At 46.0% G+C, this 26,701-nt stretch overlaps 1 protein-coding gene across 1 annotated transcript; it reads right to left on the minus strand.

The window, feature by feature from the left end:
• Positions 1-10,971: 10,971 nt before the first annotated feature.
• Positions 10,972-18,616, minus strand: BMP10 (bone morphogenetic protein 10). The gene is made up of 2 exons (XM_009567873.2): positions 18,255-18,616; positions 10,972-15,074 (listed from the first exon to the last, which is right to left on the minus strand). Exons 1-2 carry the CDS (start codon positions 18,586-18,588, stop codon positions 14,131-14,133), a joined length of 1,278 nt encoding a protein of 425 aa, XP_009566168.1. The 5' UTR covers positions 18,589-18,616; the 3' UTR covers positions 10,972-14,130.
• Between the last annotated feature and the right edge of the window lie 8,085 nt (positions 18,617-26,701).

The following is a 26,701-nucleotide window of genomic DNA, read 5'->3' on the forward strand; positions in this document are numbered from 1 at the left end:
TTGGCTACTGTATGAAATAGCAAATTGTGGTGGGAGGCGAGGTGGACGTGCAGGGAAGTGTCCGGCCATTATTTAGAACGGCTTATACGAATGTAAGAAAAGCAATGAGAACGTGTTGTTCTCCCCAGGAATGAGAGAGTAATGCTGTCTGTCCTTCCTTTACATGGGAGCTGATGGATACTTCCCAAACAGGCTGCTTTTAAGATAAACCTGCCAAACTGAGACTTCTTGTCCGAATAACGGTTCACCAAGGTGGAGAGAAAAAAGAATCCCCAGACTTCCAGCCAAAACCTCCCTGGGAGCAGCCCCACTATCCTGCTTTGGCTGTGCTTTCCTGCCACCTTGCTGCGGCCCAGGGATGCTGGGAAGCCAGACCGACAGACTGCCCTGGAGGAAACTCAAGCTGGCAGGAAAGGAGCCTCCTGATAAACTGAGGGCTGGTGTGGGGGCAGGAGGTGGCAGCCAGGGTAGCAGGGATGGGAGCTGTCTGGATACGCTCTCCTTTGGAGAAAGTGCTCATCTTTTCTAGCTCAAAAACCTGCACGTTTAGGAATTCTGACTTATTCTAGCAGAAGGGGCTGGAGAACAAGTCTTACAAGGAGTGCCTGAGGGATCTGGGGTTGTTTAGCCTGGAGAAGAGGAGGCTGAGGGGAGACCTCATCACTCTCTACAACTGCCTGAAAGGAGGTTGCAGAGAGGTGGGTGTTGTTCTCTTCTCCTGAGCGATAGGTGATAGGACGAGAAGGAATTGACTCAAGCTGCATCAGGGGAAGTTTAGATTGGACATTAGGAAAAATTTAAACACAGGAAGGGATCTCAGGCACTGGAATGGCTCTCAGGGAGGTGGTGGAGTCCCCGTCCCTAGAGGGGTTTAAAAGATGGGCAGATGAAGTGCTTCGGGATATGGTTTAGTAGTGGACAGGAACGGTTGGAGTTGACGATCTCAAAGGTCTTTTCCAACCTAATGATTCTATGATTCTGTGAGATAAATGCCCTGAGCTACTGCATGGTAAATACTGCACAGAGGCTCCAACTGGGACAGCTTCTTCCTTGGATAGTTCACACTACCAACAGCGCACTGCATGCTTGGTCTACACTAATCATAATTCACCTCTCTCGCCGTTACCCTTTATAAGCGTTTTCTCAGCAGGTAATTCCCATACACGGAGATGCTCAACAGTTAACTGGGAACTTCTTTTCTTACAAAATTAGACTTTGAACTTCAGCCAAATATAGCAGCCAAGGGAGTGGTGGGAATTTGGGTGCAATTGTCCTAGCTGTAAGGCTGTGGGGCAGAGCACTCGGCGGTGCTGCCGCTGCGGGACTCCAGGGTGTGCTCAGCCTTCAGCAAACACTGGAGGATTTACTGAGGTGAAAAAAGCAGGGAGTTCAGTGGGAAGGAAAGGTCTGGTTTACCCCCTGAGTACATCATCAAATCATAGAATGTCCTGAGTTGGATCCACAAGGATCATCGAGTCCAACTCCTTTCCCTGCACAGGACAAGCCCAACATTCACACCGTGTATCTGAGGGCATTGGCTGAACACTTCTGGAAGATTGTCAGGCTTGGCAATAAATTATTGTCAAGAAGCTTCAAGAACAGCCATTCCCTTTTCACACCCAACCCTGTCCAAAAGCCCCCCCATCCCAGCCAGCCCCGGGGAGCCCTGGGCAGGGAAACGACCCTCCCAGCACCGTCAGCAGCCACTGGTGTGGCTTGTGAAAATTTGCTTTATCATGTGTAAAAACACAATGTGATATTTCAGCCCTCCTAACACAATGTACCGATAACAGGAACTGGGAACAGGGGAATGTTCCTTTAATCTCCTCAGCTGGCTGAAATGCTGTTTGCTGCATCCAGGGAGCTATTTCCGAACAAGTGCATTTTGAAACCTGCCAGTGAGGCAGGGTCCAGGCTTTGACCTCTTTATTAAAGAAATGAGGATAAGCACCAGCTTGGCATCTGCTTTCTGAGCATGTGAGAGGTAAACTTTTCCTTTTCCCGACAGCGTTGCCTTGTTCCCTTCCTTGGCCCAAGCTGCCATCCAGCCAGAGTGGCTCCCGTTGTGCTCCTCATGCTCTGGATGAAGACCACACTTGATCCCTGGGGCCAGTGCAGGTTTGGAGTCTTTTCAGTGATGCCTTTACCCTGTGTGTCCCTCCCTGGGGCTCAGAGGATGCATTTTCTAATGCTGCCAAGTGTTCCCGTTGCATGCACCCACCTTTCTGATGCCACTAAAAATCTGGTGCTCATTTTAAGTGCTGAACTCTGTGGAAAAGCCAAAGCAAAAGAAGTCAGGACATCAGCCAAGCACACCAAGGACAGCTGTTTCCATCATGAGATCTACAGGCAGCGACGAGAAGTGAAAGGCCAAATGTCCACTGGAGACTGCATTGTTGTCACCCTCTACCTTCCTCCTGTACAGTGTAAAGAAACCTTAAAAGAGGATAAATCACATGTACAGTTTGCTGAAGACCTGGGACACATATTTAGAAGCTCATCAGCTCCAGAGGACTGTATCTTTCCCCCAGCTGGCAGTGGGAGGGCATTGGCTTAGGGTCAAGGATAGCACAAGAAGTTATGGAAAAGTAACAGCAGATTAAATTGCTGTCATCCACTCTGACCCACCTCTGCTCACTCAGATATAAATCCTCACTGATGGCCAGCAGGATGTCTTTTAAAAATATAATCGTAGCAGAGGAGTCCGTTGTATAATGCTGTTAATAAATCACATGCAGGATCACCAGCCAGGGCGAAGCACCGAAGCATCCCATCACAACATGGAGATGGAGCTCTAGCCTGATTTGCATCAACAGTGGCTTTTTAGGACATAGTAAGGCTCATACGGTTAGACTGCTTTTTCCTGACCTGCCCCACGGCCTCTCTCCCCATCCTCTTTGAGCTTCAATACCAGCAAGCAGGGAGTCCATCGCCAATGGAGATGAGCCTGGACTAGTGCAGGACTTGCAGTGTGTTGGCCAATCAAGGCAAAGGAGTCTGAGCAGAGTGCTCAGCACTCACCTTTCAAGTCAAACTCATTAGATTTTCTGTCCCGATGAAAGTCAAGCCATCGAGGTCATGGATTTTTACTCTGCAGAAGTCACCGAAGCCTTTGAGAATGTCTGCAGAACACATACAAGGCAGAGCCAGACAAAGACTTGGGAGTCCTGAATCCCAATCTACACTATAAATATTTGCGATAATAACTAGATTGCTGGGCTCATCAGATAACCCTTACTTTATTAACTTTAAGCTGGGTTTCCAGGCCAGAAGTGTTGACAACATTGGTATCAGTGGGGAAGGCACTGGTTTCTTCCCTGAGAAGGATGCTGCAAGAATTGGGGAACAATGCATGAGCTGATGGTAATTGATAGAACAGCTGAGAGCAGATATAGAGGTGCGATTTATTTGTTCACGTACTACAGTTGCCCAATGGCTTCCCAGTCCCCGCTGTGTTCCCATGGACGTGCCGATCCCAGTGTGCAGCAGGGTCCAACTTAGCCAACAGCTCTGTCTTAAAATGACTCCTTTCTCTTGCACGTAAGTGCAAGGGTTAATGCAGCTCGCGGGATTCTGCTGAGGCCCTTGTCTAGATTGTTTGCCTGTCCTGGAGCTCATTAGTGTTGCAGGCAGTGCCCTGAGCAGTGTCAGGGAGGAACGCGTGTGGCAGTCCTGTCTGGAAGGACGAAGCTCCACAAAGCATGGCCTGCTCCCTCTGCCTCTAGCTCGCTGCTCAGGGCACGCAGCTTATCACTAATGCACTAATTAGGGTGGACAGAGGAAGTGCAAGACGTGCCATCAATATTATTGGGTCAAATTTGCAGCTGGTGCAAGTTGTCGATTGGCGGAGGAGGGCAAAAGGACAAGAAACAACGTGAGCCAGAGAAATCCCAGGGGAAAAGGAGGGAGTTCAACGAGGAAAGCAACTGTGGCTGAAATCCACTTGCTTGCCCTGCAAAAGTGACTTCAAAATTGGTACGAATCTGTGATATTTTGGGTAGCAGGTTGCATTTGCATGATGTCACGCTGTGTTGTGTCTACCTCAGCAGCAACCGACTACTGCAAGTTTCCCATGGGTCCCCACTCTCTTTGTAGCTATGGGGGAACTTGGTTTGGGATTTCATACTGCAGACCTGGTGAAGAGCAAGCACGGTAAGCAATCACTGGTGTCCCATTACACCAACTTCCAGTGCCTGTAGAAATGTTAAAAGGGCTCAGTTTCCTACAACGAGATATCTGCTCTGCCTACAGCTGGTTCATGTTCCAGGCTTCCCTGTATCAGTATCTCGAGCTGGGCATCTAAAGGCAAAGAGAGCATGTTCAGTGTTGTAGGACAGTGGGGGGAGAAGGGGAGAAGGGGGTGAATCATTTTCCCACTCTTCCAAAGCTTTGCATTTGCCTGATTAGCCAGTGGTGACAGGTCAGGAAATGGATTCCACCAAATCTCACAACAACTGATCTAAAATGCCCTAATCTCTGTGAAGATAAGGAGTTGCTACAGCAAAGCCAACATAAACCCAAGAGCTCTGGAAGGTTGGGCTGTTGTTTAGCCCCTGTTGCTAGTTAGCTACTGTACTTGATTTTGGAGACCACCTTGTGTTTAAACCTTCTCACTTAACTTGACACATACCTTTTCAACACCATCTAAAGCTCCCACCCTGGATAGCCTCAGCCACACGGAGCTGAAGGACGTTGTTTGGGGAGCTCTAGTGCTGCAATGAGCATCCCCTCATCCTAAAGTCACTGCAGATACAACAGGCAGGAGCTTCTGCAGAAAAGTTACGCTAATAGTGAATTAAAGGGGCAGCTGCCTATTTAAAATGAAATACTGTGTATTGCCTTTATTGGTCGTATCTTGGGCCACTGCAGAAAGTGTAATATTTGGAGTTAGGAAAAAAACCACTCTCTTTTCAGGAAGCATTGTTCTATGTCATGGAAATCCTTTCCTCTCATATAATTTCCTTTATTACAACCATGTTGATTGCTTTGATCCCTCATATTTCCTTTGTTTACTTAAAAAGTGCAATCAAAGGTCCCGCTAAGCCCTTGAAATTTCAAGCAGGAGGTTGATAAGTTTGTGTTGCGGACAGAACCATATCGGGCACGTATCCAATAGCGTAAAACGAGTAACAAACTTCCTATTTCCAATGTAAGCTCATCTGCCCAGAGCTGGATGTGCGGCATTATAAACATGTTAGCAGCCCTCTGCTATATCGTCTGGCTTTGTCCACTCTAAAAATTAACTCTCTGGAATAATGCAGCCAGATCCTAGCAAGCTTTTCCAGCAAAGGTGGGCAGAGAGAATCATAGAATCATAGAATGGTTTGGGTTGGAAGGGATCTAAAAGATCATCCAGTTCCAACCCCTGTCATGGGCAGGGACACCTCCCACTGGATCAGGAGCTCCAAGGCCCATCCAACCTGGCCTGGAACCCCTCCAGGGATGGGGCAGACACAGCTTCCCTGGGCAACCTGTCCCAGTGTCTGACCGCTCTCATGGTGAAGAAATTCTTCCTAATGTCCAGTCTAAATCTGCCCCTCTCTAGTTTATACCCATTCCCCTTCATCCTATCACCACAAGCCTATGTGTACAGTCCCTCACCAGCTTTTTGTAGCCCCTTTCAGGTACGGAAGGTCACTATAAGGTCTCCTCGGAGCCTTCTCTTCTCGAGGCTGAACAACCCCAACTCTCTCAGCCTTGTATGGGAGGTGCTCCAGCCCTCAGATCATCTTTATAGCCTCCTCTGGGCCTGTTCCAACAGCTCCATCTCCTTCTTATGTTGAGGATTCCAGAACTGGACACAATCCTCTGGATGAGGTCTCCCAGGAGAGGAACAGAAGAGCAGAATCATTTCCCTCGCCCTGCTGGCCACGCTGCTTTGGATGCAGCCCAGGCCACGGTTGGTTTCTGGGCTGCGAGTGCACGTTGCAGCTCCTGTTGAGCTTCTCATTGACCAGCACCCCAAGTCCTTCTCCTCGGGGCACTTCTCAATCACATCACCTCCCATCCTGTATTGAGAGATGGGACTGGGAGCAGGAATTTTCACAGCTAGCGGCTAGCTCAGATTCTGCTCTCTTGCCGTCTGAAGTGACTTGAGAGGCAGCAGAGTAAACTGACATTTACTGTCCTGCACTGAAAGCAAACGCGCTCAGCTACTGCAGGAGGTGTTAGCAAGACCTCAGCAGGGAGAGCTGGATCCCCTTCCTCTATTCATCTTATTGACAAGGGTATCAAAAGGTGGACTTCCCCTCCACTTATGTCTGGGAAAAGAAGCAGTAATTCCAACGGTTGCTCCTTCTGCTGCTCTCAACAGCCTCGCATTCCCCCAGAGAGCTGCTCCTTGGTGAGAGGGGAGGACACGCTACGTGCCTTGAGTGCCGCTCCCCAGGGAACGGCTTACAGGGATGGGGACTGGCAGAAAGCGTGTTGTGCCTGAGTGAAAATGGATGGAGAGGGACAGAGGGATGAAGAATTGCAAGCAGGGGTGAGGGCAAGTGTGACAAGATGCCTTACAGACAGCTTTGCTCCCAAAATGTGCCCAGGGTTGTTTGAAAGCCCTTGTAGCAGGATGTGAAATGTGATGGTAACGGTGATAAACCTGCCTGCCCTGTTGCGATTGATGACTTTAAAGTCTGTAGAAACCATAAAACTTTATAGAAATGTTAAAGAGAGTTTATGGTGCAAAGCACAGCTTTTCCTGCTTATGGAGAAGATCATTTTAAAGCAGTTCCTTTGCAGAGCAATAGGTTTGACAGCCTGTTTTCACTAGGAGATGGCCAGGGATGCTAGGTCATGAACTCAGGTGCTCTGTGTTACAGCTGTGCCAACTAAACGTGTGACCAGACCTGGCTGCTGCTCACTGTGGGTTAAACTGCCCCATTAACAGGTTGTAACAAACCTGCCTCATTGAGTGGGGACGACACGTGTGGGTGGCTTTCACCTGCCCTCATTTAGGCATCTAAATTCTAGAAATTCAAGTTTATTTCTGAGAACCTCATGAGGTTCAACAAGGCCAAGTGTAAGGTTCTGCACCTGGGTTGGGGCAATCCTCGTTTTCAGTACGTGATGGGGAATGATGTGATTGAGAGCTGCCCTGAGAAGGACTTGGGGTGCTGGCCCATGGTTAGTGAGAAGCTCGATGTGAGTCAACAATGAGCACTCGCAGCCCAGAAACCAACCGTGTCCTGGGCTGCATCCAAAGCAGCGTGGCCAGCAGGGCGAGGGAGGGGATTCTGCCCCTCTATTCCTCTCTTGGGAGACCTCATCTGGAGGATTGTGTCCAGTTCTGGAATCCTCAATGTAAGAGGGATATGGAGCTGTTGGAACGGTTCCAGAGGAGGCTACTAAGATGATCCGAGGCTGCAGCACCTCCCATACCAGGACAGGCTGAGAGAGTTTGGCTTGCTCAGCCTGGAGAAGAGAAAGCTCCAAGGAGACCTTATAGCGACCTTCCAGTACCTGAAAGGGACTACAAGAAAGCTGGAGAAGGGCTGTTCATAAAGGCTTGTGGGGATAGTATGAGGGGGAACAGGGATAAACAGGAGAGGGGCAGATTTAGACTGGAGATAAGGAAGAATTTCTTCACTGTGAGAGTGGGGAGGCCCTGGCCCAGGTTGCCCAGGGAAGCTGTGGCTGCTCCATCCCTGGAGGTGTTCAAGGTTGGATGGGGCCTTGGGCAGCCTGATCCAGTGGGATGTCCCTGCCCAGGGCAGGGGGTTGGGACTGGATGGGCTTTAAGGTCCCTTCCAACCCAAACCATTCTAGGATTTTATGATGTGTGTTGTCCCTTTATTTGCAGGCAGGAGAAAGGGGCATCGCCCCACACCGCCTCTCCTTACCCACTGTTGGTGCCAGAGACATCTTGGGTGATTTCTGTGCCATTTTAAGGCTTAGCCTCAAATGTATCCCTTTTCACACCCAGGGAAACCACATCCTCTTATCCTGTGTGGGTCAACATAAGAGAAAAAACACAGTATTTCTCCTTTAGACTTGGAAGCAGGAGTTTAGAGGAAGGCATGGGCCACGTTTTGCGCTGGTTTCTGCTTTCTGTGACATAGGCACCTCCCTGACCCCTCTTCACTCCCTACATTGCCTGTGCTAGAAACACACAGCTCTGGCCAAAATGCCTTGTCCCAGCACTAATAGTCAACAATAATACTCCTCTTATAATAAACTTCTTCCAAGGGGTTCTGATAAGAATTTCCATTTTTAGTCAATGGCAAATGAACCATTCAGGCTTCATTTGCTGCTGTTGAAACTGCAGAGGCAGAAGCTAATTTTTTAACTTTTCCTGTAAATAGTGGATTAATGAAGACAGATGGGTCAGCAATATAAACAAAAACTCTATCTCAGGCTAGTTTTGTTCTGGTTTTATTTCCCAATATAGTAAGCAAACCACCACCATGCTGGTTCCCATCCTATTAACAATGTTTGCACTCCAGATGTTGAACCGGGTTATAAGGAAGTTTAAATTAACACTGGGCTGTAGTTTTTCAAATCTGTGCAGCAGATGTACAAGTGCCAGGAAATATTCCTCTCTCTCTTTTTTTAATTCAAAAAAATGATGCATTTTCCTGGAGTTCAGCTCAGTGTGTTCCACAGAAAATACTGAACTGACCCTCTTGCATTGTGCTGTAGGTACTGCCAGCACCAAACTGCCCATGGCTGCTAAAACCCATGAGATCGTAGAATCATGGAATCAAAGAACCGTAGAATAGTTTGGGTTGGAAGGGACCTTAAAGCCCATCCAGTCCCAACCCCCTGCCATGGGCAGTGACACCTCCCACTGGATCAGGGGCTCCAAGGCCCATCCAACCTGGCCTGGAACCCCTCCAGGGATGGGGCAGCCACAACTTCCCTGGGCAACCTGGGCCAGGGCCTCCCTACTCTCACAGTGAAGAAATTCTTCCTTATCTCCAGTCTAAATCTGCCACTCTCCAGTTTATACCCATTCCCCCTCGTCCTATCACCACAAGCCTTTATGAACAGTCCCTCTCCAGCTTTCTTGTAGCCCCTTCAGTTGCTGGAAGGTCATTATAAGGTCTCCTTGGAGCCTTCTCTTCTCCAGGCTGAACAACCCCAACTCTCTCAGCCTGTCCTCACAGGGAAGGTGCTCCAGCCCTCAGATCATCCTTGTAGCCTCCTCTGGACCTGTTCCAACAGCTCCATCTCCTTCTTATGTTGAGGATTCCAGAACTGGACACAGTACTCCAGATGAGGTCTCCCAAGAGAGGAACAGAGGGGCAGAATCCCCTCCCTCGCCCTGCTGGCCACGCTGCTTTGGATGCAGCCCAGGACAATGCTGGTTTCTGGGCTGCGAACACATGTTGGCAGCTCATGTAAGAGCTTCTCATTGACCACCACCCCAAGTCCTTCTCCTCAGGGCAGCTCTCAGTCCTAGGCTGCTGGAGGTTCTGGTTTGCTTTGCTTTCTGAGGAGACTAAGAAGGCCAGTACAGGAGCTGGAGCTTGGGAAAAGAAGACGGGCATAGGTTTTGGCAGCTGCTATAGATGATGCTTGAGGAGAGGCAGGGATAAGATGAGGGGGAACAGTTTTAAGCTGAAAGACGGGAGATTGAGATGGAAGAAATGTTAGGAAGAACATCTTAGGAAGAAATGTTTTGCTGTGAGGGTGGGGAGGCCCTGGCCCAGGTTGCCCAGAGCAGTGGTGACTGCCCCATCCCTGGAGGTGTTCAAGGCCAGGTTGGATGGGGCTTGGAGCCCCTGATCCAGTGGGAGGTGTCACTGCCCATGGCAGGGGATGGAACTGGATGGACTTTAACCATTCTTCCAACCCAAACCATTCTACGATTCTACGATTCTATGATTCTATGATTCTAATTATGATTGCTTTGGGAGATGATTTTTTCCTAAGTAAGCTCTGTTTGGGGGAGGTTGATCCTCATGCCTTTAGCTCCAGAGTTGTGGCTCGCTTGGCAGGGCCTGTTGGCTTTGGAAAGTGGTTTGTGTCCACAATATTCAGGAATAGTTCTTTTTCAGGACACCTCCAAGTGGGAGCAGCACGAGCCGGTCCCAGGCACTGCTACGGAGCTGGGGAGCCCTGCTTTTCTGTCAGAAGAGTGTGGGGCTCTGCCCCTTCTCTCCAGGCTCCTCAGGCTGTCCCACCCCCCCTTCTGCCCAGAGCAAGGTGGCTGGTAGGGCTGGGGCAGCGGTGGCAGAAAAAGCCACACTGAGCTGCCGCGCTTCAATGCTCAAAAAGCTGGGAATCAGTATCTCCAACAGCTACGCAGGGCACCGCGGAGGGAGCCTGGACACCAGGGATCGCACCCGAGAAATGGATTATATGAGAAAGCTTGGGGGAGAAATGAAACCTATTTGAAGAATTTTAATCCATGTGCAGAGAGCTAAGAAATAAGGATCATTTAAGGGACTCTCAAACTTCCAAGTGCTTTGTGCAATCTGGGATTGGTGCTGAGTGTCTGTACGGGAGACACAGCTGTCATGGTTTCTTCAAAGGCCAAGGGATGAGTAAGATGTCTTGACATTTCTGCTCCTCTGGAAGCACTGTGTATGTTGATTTAAGAACAACAATCCAAGACCAAAGCTCTTCCCTCAGCTCCCTCGCTGATATGTTATCCAGGCTCTTCCTCTCTTTATATCATTTGTTTCTGCTCCCACTCTTTTGCCTGTCCTGTCTATTTAGGCTGTAAGCACTGCCTGGCGATTCACAGTGTCCGGCAGAAAAGAGGGGCTTCACATCTCCTTATGCTTTCCTGTATGTATTCAGTTAGAAACAGATGGAAGCAAAAATCCACCTGAAGTTGATGTGTTCTGTGAGACACTTGCTGCCTCCTTTAGTTGCGTGCAAGAACTCAGAGCGGTCTGGATGGAAAGACAGACATTTCCATACTAAAGCTGTCTTTTTCCAAACCTTTCTAAAACTGGTTTGCACTTTTAAGATTTGTCGAGCATCTGCTTTCATGGGGGTATAAAATAGGTCAGAAATGAAAGGAAAATCAGTGCACAGTATTTAATGTGAACAATCAATTCTTTTGCAAACAGAAAGATGCAGTTCTAATATCGGTGGATGGATGGATGGATGGATGGATGAAGTAAAGAAACAAAGAAAATGAAAGCATGCAGTGGACTATTTGTTCAGGGACTTGTCACTGGCGTTACCAGCACTTACAGCCCAGCAGCACTGGCTCTCGTCATGCACTCACTGTATTATTTGTCAGTGTTGTATCTGTATGGGCAGGAGTATTTAAAGCGAAGCACTTCTGAACTTGCAGAAAAAAAAACCCCTTAATTTGCTCCTTAGAGAAAGCTCTTTATAAAACAACAGACCTTATTTTTCTTGGTGCTATTTTGCCTCATCTCTGCCGTTTAACTGCATGAACATCCAGTAAATGTCTTTGTGTAATAATAGTCAACAAGGTAAGGTTTTGCTTATAAAGCAGGCATGCAGTCCTGAGACACACATCAATAAATGTAATACCATTCTCAACGGTTCTAATCGCAGATCGGGACCAGCAGAGGTGCAGCTGAAGGATGCAGAGCTGTTCGCTTTTCTCGCAGCACAACAGGACGCATCTCATGCTTTACAGTTTCTCACCACAAATTGGAGCTGGAATCCTCTTCACTCAGCAATGCAGTCCTTGGTTCTTTATAAAGAAAAGTTACTAAGGTCAAAAGATTGGCTGGCCCTTACTTTTAAAAAGCTACTTTTACCGATCTTGTAAAAATTCACACATGCAGGTTTCCTGATCAAATGACACGCCCAGCCGTGCTTGCACTGTGATGCGCTGCAGAGTGTCTGCTCTATTACAACAAATCTCTGCCAATAAGAGAGTGCGAAGGCAGGCGCTCTGCTTTGCTTGAAAATTTATAGTGATTATGGGTGATTACAGCAGGTTACTCGTTCCCAAGGTTCCAAGGTCCTCCTACCCGCCATTCAGAAATGCTGGCGCTGCTCAGGGGTGCAAAAAGCAGGCTGGTCAGATCACTGCCACGGGAACAGTTGTGGAAAAGAAATGATAAAGGCAAATGTCAGATTATCTCCTTAATGCTGGATTATCGCTCCTAACAAGGTGAATGGTTTGTCTTGGCAAATGGCTTCATAAGAATAGTGGATAGTTTTGAAAGGATCTGTGTGGTCACACTTCAACCGTTGGCTGCTGCAGTTCATGTCAGCAGAGCAGAATATCACACCTCTTGTGAATTCTTTTAACGTGCCATTAACCGCTGGCTGAGATTGCGGTGTAGCTGAGGGGAGACGGCTGTGAGCAGTGCCAGTCACTCGCAGGGTGCGATCTGTAGAGGCATAAAGCAATCTAGCGCCATGGCGCAGCCCGCTATCTGGAAACACGCAGCACGAGTGGAGACTGCGCAACTCGACAATAAATGACACGGTTGACCACTTAAAGCAATGATACCCCTGCAAGAGTAGTTTAACATTGGACAAGACCATAAGTGCTCCAGAAGGCTGTTTAAATCGCTGCAGTGAGTGAACAGCTCTGTAAGCAAGGGAGGTGCTGTGGTCTACGGTGTCTACAAATGTCTAGGGAAGAAAAAAATCAGCAACCTCAGTCTTGGCAGCACAACTTAACAGAGAGATTCCATATGAAATAGGGTGGACACAAGGTTTTATCCCAGTTGGATTACACGCAAGCACAAAAATAAAACATTCTGTATTCTACATTATATTACAAAGGCAGGCAGTCAATAAATAGGTCAATAAATTATGGGAAGCACAGAAGAGTGTGTGTGAAAATAGGTGAAACCGATTTTAGTTGGTGTGTGATAAAGTCTTTTGTGTTCATTCATGTGAAGTAATAGAGTGATTCTTTCAAGACCTTTATCACTTCCAGGGAAGATAACTTTCCCTTAAAAGTGTAAAAAACAATGCAGGGACCCTACAGGAGGCTCTGGAACAGGCTAAAAGAGTCAATGTCACTTACACTTTCCCAAGAATCTGACAAATTTGCAGCTTAGTATAAATAAAGTGACGGGACTATTGTTTCTCAGCTCCGACACCTTCTTATCACCACCATTTGTTGCAGAAGAGTGGCGGAAACATGGCATGTGACTCCATCACATATAGTGTAAGAGGAGGGGCCCAATATCTTTATGAATTAACAACTCCAATACATGCACAAAGGAAAGATCCTCTCTATCTAGCTGGCATGAAGATGGGGGGTCATTTTCTGTCTAGGTCTAAATGCAATACTACTTGCCAGTTTGAATTGGGTTGCGTTGCTGTGTTGTACGTGGTTTACTGGGATGGGGAATTGATTTCCTAGATGGAAAGCGGTACAGTTTCAAAGATTCAGGAAATCTGCTGCACTCATTTCTGCCACCTAAAACTCTGGCCCTCAAGCGACAACACATGGCTAACGTAACAGAGCCAGAGCTGCTTTGTATGGGGCGCTTTTGTAATAAACACGCACAAGGGGAACATCTTAGGGACGTTAGGGAGTGGCACGTGCCCGACATTGCTCCTGGGCCCATCGCTTCACGACAAAAGACAGGAAAGGGAATGGTTCCCATCTGCTCCAGATTGCTAATCAACCCTGCCAGTTACCTTTAACTGAGGCAGGGAAAGAGTCAAGAAAGGATTAAGAAAAAAGGCGAAAAGTCTAACACCTTGTTGTGCCTTAGGGATTTAGGAGACCGAAAACCATGAGGACTTAAGGTAAATGTAGGAAAAAAAGTAATCTGAGCGTGTTACAAAGATTTTACACAAAACTAAACAACCTAGGTGTGTATTGCCCAGAGTTCACCTATCTTTAACAGCTCTGGAAATCCCTATCGATGCAAATCAACATTTATAAAGTACAAAAATACATCTTTATTTCTGTGACTTTGAATGCGCCCCTTTGGCACAAAGAGCCCTCCCAAGTAATCCAGTGATCTGCTCTATGTCCTCATAGGAAGAGAAACTCAGTCGTAATTTGGAAAGCAAAGAAGAGCAAGAAGCAAGCAATGGAACAAAATATACATTCCCTACAGTTGTACAACTTGCCCATTCCCCACAGCAGGAAACATACAATTATCTGTACATGCCTCATTAAATAACCTTATTAAATAGGAAATCCGAAATGTACAAATTTACAGACTGAATCATTAAATACTCCCCCTGTGAACTCCCCTGGGCATGTGTTCCCTGCTACTATCTGCAGCCACACTCTGATACCACCATTCCTTCATATTTGAACTTGTACGTGACCACCCCTGCATCTAAGTAGAGAATGGAGATGGGATCGAGTTTGGTGGGCACGCAGCAGGCCTTGGAGGCTTTCTGGGGATTCTTCAGGTGAACCAAAGTTTGGACAATGGCATGTTTTGTTGGTGTGACGTGCTCTGTTAAGGGATAGGAGCACACTCCGTGGCACTCGTAAGCTTCGTAGCCTGCTGGGGCAATGATCCAGGAATCCCAGCCAATCTCCTTGAAATCTATGTAGAGTGGAGTCTTTTTGCAGTAGTTGCCTTTTGCGTTCCTCCGGATTCGAGCAGTAGAGTCATAAATGATGTTGGAGCGCATCTGGAGCAGTGCCTCCTCACCAGGCTGGCTGTGGTGGTTGCCAGCTTCCAGGTTCTCCAAGTCCAGGAGCTGCTCATGGTCTATCATTTCGTTCAGCTCTTGCTTCTCCTCTTTCTTGTCATTGCTTTGGTCATCAGAGAACACAATCAACAGGGGCACGTGCTTAGCCTCAGAGTTGATGTCGATATCGAGCTTCCCCTCTCCATTCTGCTCCTCCCCTTCCCTGCTCTCTATATGAACTTCCAGCCGGTGGGTGGTCAGCCCTGCCCTTCGCCAACGCCTGATGGCTTCAGTGACCTCGAAGCTCTCCCACTCACTGCTTGTGCCGTAGATGTGTCTGGATGCCAGTGCCACCATCTTTCTCTCTTCTCCTACCCCCGTATGGTCATTTTCCAGCACTTCAAAAATAGTGACCTTCCGGTCAAGCCCATTGTAGAGCATTTGGTCCCTCTCCACCAAGGTGTAGAGCCTCAGCTCTGCCATGATGATTTCTTCGTGGTGAGGGACAGAAACATTGAAGAGAAGAGGATATTTCCTAATTCCTGTAACACCAGTGGGGTGGGAAGCCAAGTCTGGAAACGACAAAAATCAAATATTTTAGAAGGGTCAGTACACCCGGCAACACACGCACTGAAGTTCATCTGACATGTTTGCACTGCTTGGTTTCCGTCGAACTGTCGCAGTGCCTTTTCATCGTTTCCCAAACCCGTATTTCTAAGAAAGGTCGCCTTTATTTCAGATGTCAGAGCACAGAAAGATCTCAGACCTGTTACAGACCATAAACCTGGATTTATGGATTCTCCTTCTACCCCTATGCCTTCTGGGGACTTCCTTGTCACCTGGAAGGTTAATATCATAATAATATGTTGCTTAATACTAAACCAAAATCACTTCTAGTTTGTGGCACAGCAACTATTTAAAAATGAAGAATGACATTCCTTAGTGCAGGAGAGGAAGGGAAGAAGGTTGTGGCACTGGAGTAAACATGGGATGGACAACATATAAGCTGCATCTGCATGAACAGCGGGCTGAATCTGCCTCTGCTCAGCGTTTCTGTGCTAGCAGGTATCCCGTTCTGCTGGAACATCCCTCAGAAACTGGAAGGGCCAAGCATCAAGGGAGGAAAAGTTGTTTCAGAAGATATAAAGGCTTGTCCAGTTTTGACATGTCTGTATAAAAATGACACTGATAAAGCTGCAAGCATTGGCTGTGCTCCATCAGTGCACTGCAGCAGTCAACATCAGCACGTGACTTGTCCTACTTAATTTCAGTTTTGAGGTTCTGAGGCACCTGCCTTTTTATTTTTCTTTCCATTTTGCACTTTAATCTGTTCATAAATAAAAAAAAAATAAAAGAGAGGGGATTCTAGTTGCATTTCCCTATCCGTCAGCTGATAAAGGCAGGAGCTGAATATGCTCTGCACAGCATCAAGGCAGGAGCAGACTGTGAGCTGAAAGACAATACTATTCAAGATTAGCTACAATCTCCACTCTGGAAGTAATCTTTGGGATTTCCTAGACCTTGATATGCTAAAGCAAGTCTGCAGTGACTACATATAATTACAGGCTGGAGAAGTGCCACCTGACCGTGCAGAAGATGAGCACAAGTAATTCACTTGAAGGCAGGGGAGTGCCACACCGTAGGTAAGAACCTGGGTGAGCACCAGAGAGCATGAGAAGTGTTTATCTCTAAGTCAGGATGTGACTCTGCTCTTTAGCTAGGGTGAAATATCTCCTGGTGTTACCGACCCCTAGCAGGGTCAGAAAGGGACAGGAGTCCATAGGAAAGGAAAAATTTCCCTTGAGACCTTTGTTCAAGTTTTAAGAACTGATTACAGTCCCGTGGCAATGTCATGGTCTGTTGGTTAAAGGAAAAAGCTAATTCCAGATGCGCTGCATGTTACAGTTCTATAATGTTATTTAAACAAATTAATAAAGGATTTAGTGGATAATAATTACACTGCCTTTTCTGCCAATCTTCAGTAGGCAGGTGAAAAAAAAAAAACAACCATGAAATGATCTGTTTTTATTGTCCTGATCATTGCAAGTAATTAACTTCTCTATCAAAAATGCTCTTTAGCATGAAATGGATACTTCTTGGTCGTGCAGACTTTCAAGACAAGCGACAGCAAACATTATTTGCATAATCCCTCTAACTGCTCATGGTTATGAAGCTGTCTTAGCCTCAGTGGTCCCACTTCGCCTCTTGCTGTTTTGGATTGGAAAGGGTGAGAGAAATAGTGAAAGGAAAGAAAGTTAAGGTGAGGCTACTCCAGCTGGTGTGGAACTTCTGCAGTGATGAAAGCTGCATCGAGCCCCACGGTCCCGAAAGGGCACAGGACTGCGAGTCGCTGCGTGCAGTACTGGTAAAAATCAGCACTATCGCAGTGCTGCAAACCTGAAAGAACTCTGTTTCTGCCAGTGCGATGACTGCAGATATGTGCCACCAAACCACACTGTATTTTATTCTTTAGCACATTGTGCTTGGCAAATTTATCCCATTTGTTTTTCCAATTAGTGCAAAACGAGACAAGAACAGCACGTGTTCCTGCAAACACCTGCCTTTACGCTCACTAGCAGGGACAGGCACAGCTGCTCAGATGAAGGACTGTTCACCAGGGGCCATCAAACCTTCAATAAAGTTCTCCACATTGAAGAAAAGAATACGTTAAGAAGATGGAAACCACAATGCAGTGCCCCTTCAATCCAGAAATGCATCGCTGGCAAAGAGTGCCCAGCCCTGGAGAAGGACAGAGCGGAGAAGAGCTTTGGATTCTCTCCTTGCACCTCCCTGCGTAGCAGAATTGAAAGGGCTTGCATGGATCCTCTCTTCAGCAAGTGTTAGAAAAATGCTGTAATGACTTCTGTACTTCATTAACGAGACAAAGGATGAGAGAAACCCGATGGCTCTTTAAATAGTTGTGTGGACCCCATAGCACTTAAACCAAATCAAAGCATTTGTGTTTGCCAAGCGGAATAATCAGTATTTGTAAATCAATTGACCTAAGATAAAGCCTGTATTGGTACAAACAGGTACTGACAGACTACTGGATGTGAGCACTGAAACAATATCTTGTTCTCACTGACTGAGAGGAGATGCTGAAGCAGAAACATTCGGGGAAACAACCTGCAGCCACAGCTGGGCTTCTTCAGCTGTTCCTTTTTAATAGGAGATATTCTAGCTCTCCAAAATGAAATTTAAGTGTTATCCAAAATCCTTCTTCACATATTTCTGTGTATTTGCTTAGACACCAAAGGAAGAAACTGTCACAAATCCCACGAGGGTGAACAGTGAGAGGATATTAATGGAAAGCCGTAGCTGCTTAAGCTCAGAATATGAAAATATTGCACCTCTGAACTGTGTTTAAAACCAGTTTTTGCCTTAATTTCAAATATTACTTAAGGTATCTGCTTTAAGAATCAATCAGATAATCGTGAAGGATGTGCATCATTATGGGGTTAATGAAAATGATGCACCCAAATTATACTTGGGGCTGTCCAAACATTAAAGAAACGTCTTTTCCCCAAACCATACAGTCCCTAAAACAAAGGAGAAGAGATCTATCTGGCAAGAAGTGGGATCTGGGTAGCATCAGTACAAGCAGTGTCATCTGCATGTTTCCAACGCCACCCGCACTGAAAGGCCTTTTTTCCCCTCATGCAGTTCATGCTCCATACGTGGTAAATACATTTCATGGTAACTATGAAGGAATTTATTTCTATTTACTTCTCCTAGAGATGCACATATCTTACCTTCATTTTTGAAGCTCCTAATAATATTTGCAGATGGCATCGATGTCCTATCTGTGGCAAACCTGTTGTACAGCTCTAGCATGTACTCTGGCGGATCCACTTTGGCCGTTTCGTGCAGGGGAATGTCAGAGAGGTTCAGCGTCTTCAAAAACTCATTCTTCATATTCTGAAGCAGCGTGTTGAAATCGACACCATCCTGCTCGGAGAGAATCTCGTCGAAAAGAGGCACATCTTCCTCCAAGGAAGAGTGCTCCAAGCTCAGGATGGGACTGCAAGAGGCAAGGTGAACCAAGAGACAGAGGGCAGCCCACAGCTGGAAGACTACAGAATCCATGGCTTCGCTCTAGCCTCCAACCGCACTCAACAAGCTCTAGCTCTCGTGTGGGCTAAGTGGTGGTTTTATCCACTGGGTTGTACACTGCTTGTGTCACAGAGGGATGACAAGTTTGGAAGCTCTTGTCTTGAAACTTGTGATCCGTCCTGTCTGTCTCCCCCTTCCCCCTCCTCAAAACCAGGTCTCGGTAATTGGATATGGCTTGCGCTCTTCTATGGTTGCCTTGCCTCTCTTATCTCGCGGAGCGTAAGCTGTTCACCAGATTTGTTGCTATCTCGCAATCCCCTTTCCCTTAATGAGCATTTTGTAAACATTTGCGCTAGGACACTTGAAGATAGGACAAGTTTCTCCTCAGAGAGAAACTGCCCTGTCTTGCTGCCTCCTGGTAGCTGACTTCCTTTGCCGTGCAGGAACAACTTTCATCCACGCAGATTTCAAGCTAAAATGTAAATTCAACAGAGCCTCTATCCAAACTATCAATTTTGCACCAAGGGCAAAGTAACCTCAAGTAACAACTCTCCCTTTTTCAAAACCACTTTGGAGTTAAATCTTTGCACTATGCTTACCAAGGAACCTCTTTGGAAAAAGGTTCCCATATCTGCAGCTTTCTCCCTTCTTCAACAGCCAAGATCTCTCAGCAGCACAAATGACCACAACCCCAGCTAACTTAATCAGAATAATACTCAGGCCATACCTGTTTGAAGTTCATCCTCCTTTATTTTTTTCTTTAATAGGTATGAGTATCTTTGTGAAAAATTTTGTTCAGTGTTGATGTCACGGATCAGACATTGGCATGGCCTCTTAACCTCAGTTTACTCAACTTTTCTCCTCCTAAATGTGGGGAACTTGACAATTCAAACTAAGTACGTTAGCAAGGTCCCTGTTATTGCTGCACTACATTATAAGTAGATATTTGGGCTTAGGAAGATTACTTTAGATCTAATTGTGGAGTTCATGGTTATCTGAGCAAGTTTATCTATAAATCCTCCGCAGGATTCATCTCTGAAAACATTGTACTTTCCAGAGCTGAGTACAGAAAACTTAGGGAAAATCTGGAGCCAAGTTCAAGTCACTTCTGTTAATTAACTTGAAAAGAAAAGCACAATCTTCTTTTTGTTGGTGATTCATCACCTGACTATGCCAAACTGAGGTCCTTACTGCCATAGGAAGCAAGATTACCATTAAAAACCATGAGAACAGACTTAGCTTTAACTCTTTCCTGAAGCACTGTACAACTGCTCTAAAGGGAAGCCTTGGGGATGGCTTGTCACAGCCAGTGGTGCAGGAGGTTGGTTTCTCATGATAGCGATAGTACCTACGGAAAGGGTTTTATGCTTAAATACTAGTTTCAGAAATGCACAGATTTCACACATACAAATGCACATACTATTAAATGAAAGAGGTCAGCACTCTGCAAGAGCTCCTGCTTGCAGGAAGGCAGCAGGTGCTGAATCTTTCCAGCACATCGCCTTATCCTCAGTCCTTGCTGATAACGGCTTTTCCTTCCCAGACGAGTAGAAATAACGGCTTGACAGCACAGGCAGCAGCATGAAGATATGCCTCGCAGAGCTTGTAGGAACAGGGATCTGCTCTATTACATGCCTCTATTGCATGTTTTGGGGGTTTATATAACATTTAAAGCTGAAAGTTTTTTAATTTAAAGTGGTTTTTTTTAGCATTTGCATGGCTCTGAGGTGTTGAATACATTCTCCTCTCACTCCAGCCGCACTGGCCGTCCCAGAGCAGCACCCAGTCCTCGATCACACATGGAGTGAAATTCTTCTCTCTGCCTGTTAATGCAGATGAACAACTCTAGAGCCACAGGAGTTCTTCTAGGTCCACTTCCACATGAATTAGAACAGTTTGCTGTGCAGCTCTGGTTCGCAGGGTGACAGACTGAACAGCATCACTCTAACTGCTCCGGCAGTCACACGAGCAGAGCTGACCCTGCCTTGGAGCAGCGGCTGCGCTGGTGAACTCTCTAAACCCTGAGAAGTCCAAACAGATTTTCTATGAATCTATAATTTCACATCCCACAGGCATAAATATGTAAAGTAAAAAGCAGTGTGCACAGTGATCTGACGTGAATTTCCTGCCCCACAAATGTGTCATCTTGATGCAGCAGCTCGTTAGGAACACAAGCACTGCTCAGACATTCCAACTGCCTTCACAATTCTGCTCTCATTTTGGTAACTCCTTGAACAACAGCACAGCCCACTCCGCTCTTTACAAATCAGCCTTTGCTGAGTTTCATCGTTTATGCAATTCAGACCCTGCTGGGGAGTTGCCAGGTGAGGAATACCCATGGAAAACATCTGATATAAAAGCAGCTCTGTGTTCCCTTAGGCTGATGAATTTAACACATGCATATTTTTTCCTCAAATTAAAATTTTTAACAGAAGGGATTTATTTCATGTTACCAAAATGAAGAGATTTGACCTTTTTTTTCACATGCACAACAACCATCCTTGAAAAGAAATTGCCCACAAAAAAATCTATGCTAAAGAGATTAACTGAGGTAGCTGGAGAGAGAACATTAATAAGCATCACTGCTTAATTATTATTAAATCTGTCACATAAACAACAACCCCATTGCATGAATGGTGCATCAGGCAGGCAGATCTATAGAAAAGGTCTCTTGGCCCTCACTCCTGGAGAGTTGGAGTTGATTTCCCCCGTGAATTTTTGGTTGTACATGGGAAGATGTTGCTGATGAAAACCTGAGCCTCTGCACCGGCCCTGGCGGTGCCATTCGGCATGGATACAGCACTGTTTCATTACTGTTTCACCTTTCCCATCAAAGCAAGCTTCTGGTGGATGTGGCACTGTGGGTTGGACACCCTCCACTCTTATGCCACGGGAAGAACTGGAAGGGAAATCAGCCCAAAGAGCAAATAGCACAAAGCAGATGGGGCAGAAACACGAGTGCGGCTGACGCGACCGCAGCCAAAGCCGTGCAGCAGCTCCTGGGAACGGCTCACTTGTCGAAAGGGTCAGTCCTGAAGATTGTGGGGCTCCAAAATAGACTCTAATCTCAGGCACCCCACAACTTCCTCCAAGCTGATGCCTCCATGGCTTCTTCTGTCAAGAGGCAGCAGAAGAGCGCGGGTTTGAGCAGGAATGTGTGAAGCAAGCTCGGTGCTGAAAGGCTAAAAAGTGAAGGGGGGCTTTATGGAGTGTCAAGGTCGACGATATACAAGACTGAAAGGGTGTGATGCTCCTCTGAGAGAGAGGAAGTGGGGAAAAAGAATGTGAAGTGGGTTTTAAGCATCCTTGCCCTTCCTTAGCCTGACTTTCAGAACGGAGAATCACCTGCTCTCACTACACACTCAGAGCAGACTGGGATGTGGAACTTTTCCCAGGAAAAAACAATCCATGTTTCCTTCTGTGTCTTGTTTTTTTCTGGACATGAATAGTTCCCCAGTGAATAAAAATAGAATCTGCCAGTTAAGTCACACGGAATTTCTCCACATGCAAACTCAGGTGGATTTTTGGCTGAGTAATCCATACCTTAACAGATTTAATTAAGGTTTTAAAACTAGATTGTTAGTATTATGAGGCTTCTTTGAAACATGAAAAAATGTTTATTTTTTCTATTTTTCCCCTTTTTTCTCTGATTGTTTTTAATGGCTTCTACTGAAAGGGTCTCTCAGAAAACACCACCCAAACAAGCCCAAACGGATTAAGGTTTCAGTAAAGACAAATGGAGTTGTTCTTGGTTTCAACACAGAAGCATTGCTGAAAGCCTTTGAGTGCCTCTCTTTTTATAAAAAAAATATTTGAAGAGGGATATTTGATGAAAAAATATTCAATTAAATAAATAACCAACTGGAGTGGGATAGTAAAATTTTGCCTGTCCTGCTAATATATGAATAGAAATATCATAGGTAAAACTGGGCTGGAATGTGGAGCTTTTCATTTCAGACTTCCCAAGGGAAGGACTCACATCCAGTACAGGATCTTGGGAACATTTTGTGTACATCTTCAAACTGCAATTCCAAATCCCCATATTTAGGGCAGGTGAGACAGGAAACCTAACGAGCACCAAACGTTTCCAGTATCCCATGATCGCAAAGAGCTCCACAGTTCTCATTTAAACTTTATGCTTGTCAGCAGCAGTGTTGGACATTTACACATTCAGAAGACAAGAAACAAATCCTGTGCCCCAGGAGCGGGCTGTGCGTACAGAGACGTGCGGGGACGCAGAGTGAAGCATCCCTCTTCCATGGAAGCAAATCTATTGAACGACTTGTCCAAGGCTACAGAAGGCACAGAGAGCAGAGCCAGCAATCATGCCTCAGTTTCCAGAACCCACAATGCGATGTCCTGCTTCAGCACAAGAGAAGATGGTATCCCATCCTGCTCCTGCAAGGGATTTGTGTTACAGCACAAGGGAACCTTTGTTTCTGTCTGTGCTAAAACCATTGAGAAAACAATAATGTCAAGACTGAGAGTCATTTCTGTATGACACAGAGAGTTGTCACTCTCAGCCATGTGACTGATTTTGCCCATAAATAATAGAACATTAATAAAGAAGAGAAGGAAATAATAGAACATTAATAAAGAAGAGAAGGATATGCTTTAACGGGAGAATAAAGAGCCTCTGGGGATGGTAATTGGCCTCAAACCTACTGAGATCAGTTTGAAAAAATCCCACGTCTTTCCTCTGCACAGCGTAAGAAGGTGTAAGATACAGCTCTGTCACAGCACTTGGATCAAATCTGAATGCTCAGACAGAGTCAGCAGCGAGGTATTTGTCGAGAAAATTTTCGAATTCATGCTGGGCAAACCTGAAATCCTTTTCAAAAGCTGTGTGAGTGCAGGGACTTCAGCTCAAGGCCATTTCGGGGAAGTAGGAGGGTGACGCAATCTAACGCACTCTAGCAACCATCACAGCATGTGATTCGAGGTTTTCCAAAATACAGGGATGAAATTATTACAAAAATGCCCCACAATGGTCTCTGTCAGGAGATAGCTGTGGTATGAGGCAACTGCTGGATGTGATATGGGAGATAAAGAAGAGTGTGACACTGACAGTGTGATGAGCTTGCAATGGAATAACTAAAATTAGTTTCCATTCCTGCATCTGCCTGAGTCCTTATTCCTGTATGCCTCGGTTCAGGGCTGCTCTGGATTTCCTCTCCATAAATGGGCTGTTCCCAGCACCTCTCTGTTCCAATTTCAGATGTCACTGGAAAATGAGAAGATAGTATTTAATGAAAGCATGGGGAGAGAAATGCAGCAATGCCTTCCAACCAGTGTGATCGAGAAAAAGAAAACTGGGAGAAGGAAAGTCACTGTGCAGCTACAACTGTATAACAACCTCCTTCTGACCCTGAGACAGCGTGAAATGCCCATCAATAGCTTTAGACGGGAAGCCAGCAGCACCTCTTCTTCATCAGCTCTTTCCAGGCAAGTGAAAAGGATGGGAACACGCTAACGAGCAGGGTACACAAACGACTTGTGCTGCTACTGGCAATTCCCCCTCTCTGTTTTTCCTGCTGAGGAGGCAGAACCTCTGGGCTCCGGGACGGGCGGTGCGCGCTTGCGCTGGTGCACCCGGGGCTCAGCTGTGGGTCACTGGCCATGAGGCAGTTCAGATAGTGACAAGCACAGATTTTTCAGGCAGGCACAAAGCCTGAGCAACTGAAACAGAAAGAAAAGAGCTGGAAATAGCTGGACGTTCCCTTCCTGCCTGTGTCCTGTCAGTCACATGTAGCAAATTCGCTGTAAACCCATGGCCTCATTGTTCCTGTGAGTCCCAGCTCCTCACCTGCCTGTTCCACAAGCAATGATTTGGAAGAGCAGCCGTTTCCTACTGTGACTGGGTTGGCTTTGTATTCAATCAGGAAAGTTCTAGCACATACTCAAATATGTAACTCAGTCCTGCAGTCAGAGTGCAGAAAACTATTAGATCCTTGCATGAGAAAGGCAAAACAGACCTGTGCTCTGGTATCTGCTTCTGTACAATCCAGCATTTAACCTTTTTTTCTTTCTAGGTGTCACAATGAACTAACACAGGCAGCCCAAATGCTTCCGTTTAGCACAAATAGCTCCCTGCTCCTGGAAAAAAAGTCTTTGCTTCTATCAGTTATGTGTCAAGAAACCTACTGGTTTGCCTCTACTCCTGCTATCTTTATGTGTCTGTGCAGATGGAGGCTCTGACCAATATCAAAACTTTATTAAAGGTCACTCAGTTTCATTCCAGTCTGACCTGATTCAAACCTGGTGATATCTGGTCAAAAATAAATCGTTATTTGAGATCGTTGCACAGAAAGGGATTGCGCTGCAGTGCTAATGAGCAGCAGAGCAGGGACACTGTCAATGCCGGGAGCTTCTTATCACACTTGCTTCACAGAGCATTTTAACGAAAAAGGTCAAGAGAAAGTTTTAATTTTACATTTTTTAAATTCCTTCTCTCATCATCCGGTTATTTTATGGAGCTTTGGTATTCATGTGGGTGTGAAACTTGGGGCAGCTCTTGGAGCAGTGTCAGTAACACCGACAAAAGCAAGACACAAAGCTTCACAGGAAACTTCAAAACCCTTCCTCTTTCCATGGCCGCTGTGCGCAAGCGGTGCTTTCCCTTAATAACTCCACTGAAATACTCTCACAGCCCTAAAGAACAAAGCTCATGGAACAATCACTAAACGTAATTACCAAATGCATCTCACTTTTAGAGCTATGGATTCTCAATCCTGAGTGATTCATTGGAAGCAAATAGGCTCTGTTCACCAGGAATTACTTGACTGGCAGTTTTGATTAATACCTTGAAATTATTTAACTGACAACAGGAGCATTAAGCAGAGACAGAATATTTTCTGGCAATGTTAGTCGATGTCTCTGCACAAGAATGTAATTACAAAGCCAATAGCTTGTAATCTCTGCAAAATACAAGGAAAAATTAGACAAGCGTGTCTAATGTTCGGTCTGTTTATTTGATTTTAGAGTTGGGATCAAAATGGGAAAGCAAGTTGTACCCAACGATATAATCTCTAAAGAGTAAAAACCATTGTTTATGTACAGCCTTAAAAATTCAAAGGTTAAAATGTATTGTATTATATACAGATATTATATATAACATATACATAGAATACATATATTAGATATTAGATACAAATACTCAGTTTCTGTAACATGGTGATTGGAATTTTACTGGATAAATCAGGATTGTCAGCAGCCTGTCTCATTCATGTTTGCTGTGCCACTGAATACCAGATTTTATCTTTTCTATCCTTTTTAAGAGAAATAGTATAGAACTCTGTGTAAATTTTGGCTTTGGTTGCAGCAAAAATTCCAAATGTGGTCTGGTCCTCCTAGCCTGGCTTCTGCAACTTCATTGTTTTGAATGTTCAAAATACTCGTGTATAGGTTAGCATTACTGAAGGATTTAGCATAGAATCATAGAATAGTTTGGGTTGGAAGGGACTTTAAAGATCATCCAGTTCCACCCCCTGCCATGGGCAGGAACACCTCCCACTGGATCAGGCTGCCCAAGGCCCATCCAACCTGGCCTTGAACACCTCCAGGGATGGGGCAGCCACCACTGCTCTGGGCAACCTGGGCCAGGGCCTCCCCACTCTCATGGTGAAGAAATTCTTCCTAATGTCCAGTCTAAATCTGCCCCTCTCCAGTTTATACCCATTCCCCTTCATCCTGTCACCGCAAGCCTTTATGAACTGTCCCTCTCCAGCTTTCCTGTAGCCCCTTCAGGTACTGGAAGCTGCTCTACGGTCTCCTCTGAGCCTTCTTTTCTCCAGGCTGAAGAACCCCAATTCTCTCAGCCTGTATCCTCATAGCAGAGGTGCTCCAGCCCTCGGATCATCTTTGTAGCCTCCTCTGGACCCGGTCCTACAGCTCCATCTCCTTTTTAAGTTGAGGATTCCAGAACTGGACACAATACTCCAGATGAGGTCTCACAAGAGTGGAACAAAGGGGCAGAATCCCCTCCCTCGCCCTGCTGGCCACGCTGCTTCTGACGCAGCCCAGGATATGGTTTGATCAAATGCTGCTAACAGCTCACTTCATGAGGCAACTGCTGAATCCTCCTTGGTGAGGATTACTTTCCTACATCCAAGACCAACAAACTGAAGGACTGACTGCTCTCCAAAGT

Source organism: Cuculus canorus, chromosome 26, assembly GCF_017976375.1.
Source record: "Cuculus canorus isolate bCucCan1 chromosome 26, bCucCan1.pri, whole genome shotgun sequence".
NCBI classification, from domain to species: domain Eukaryota; kingdom Metazoa; phylum Chordata; class Aves; order Cuculiformes; family Cuculidae; genus Cuculus; species Cuculus canorus.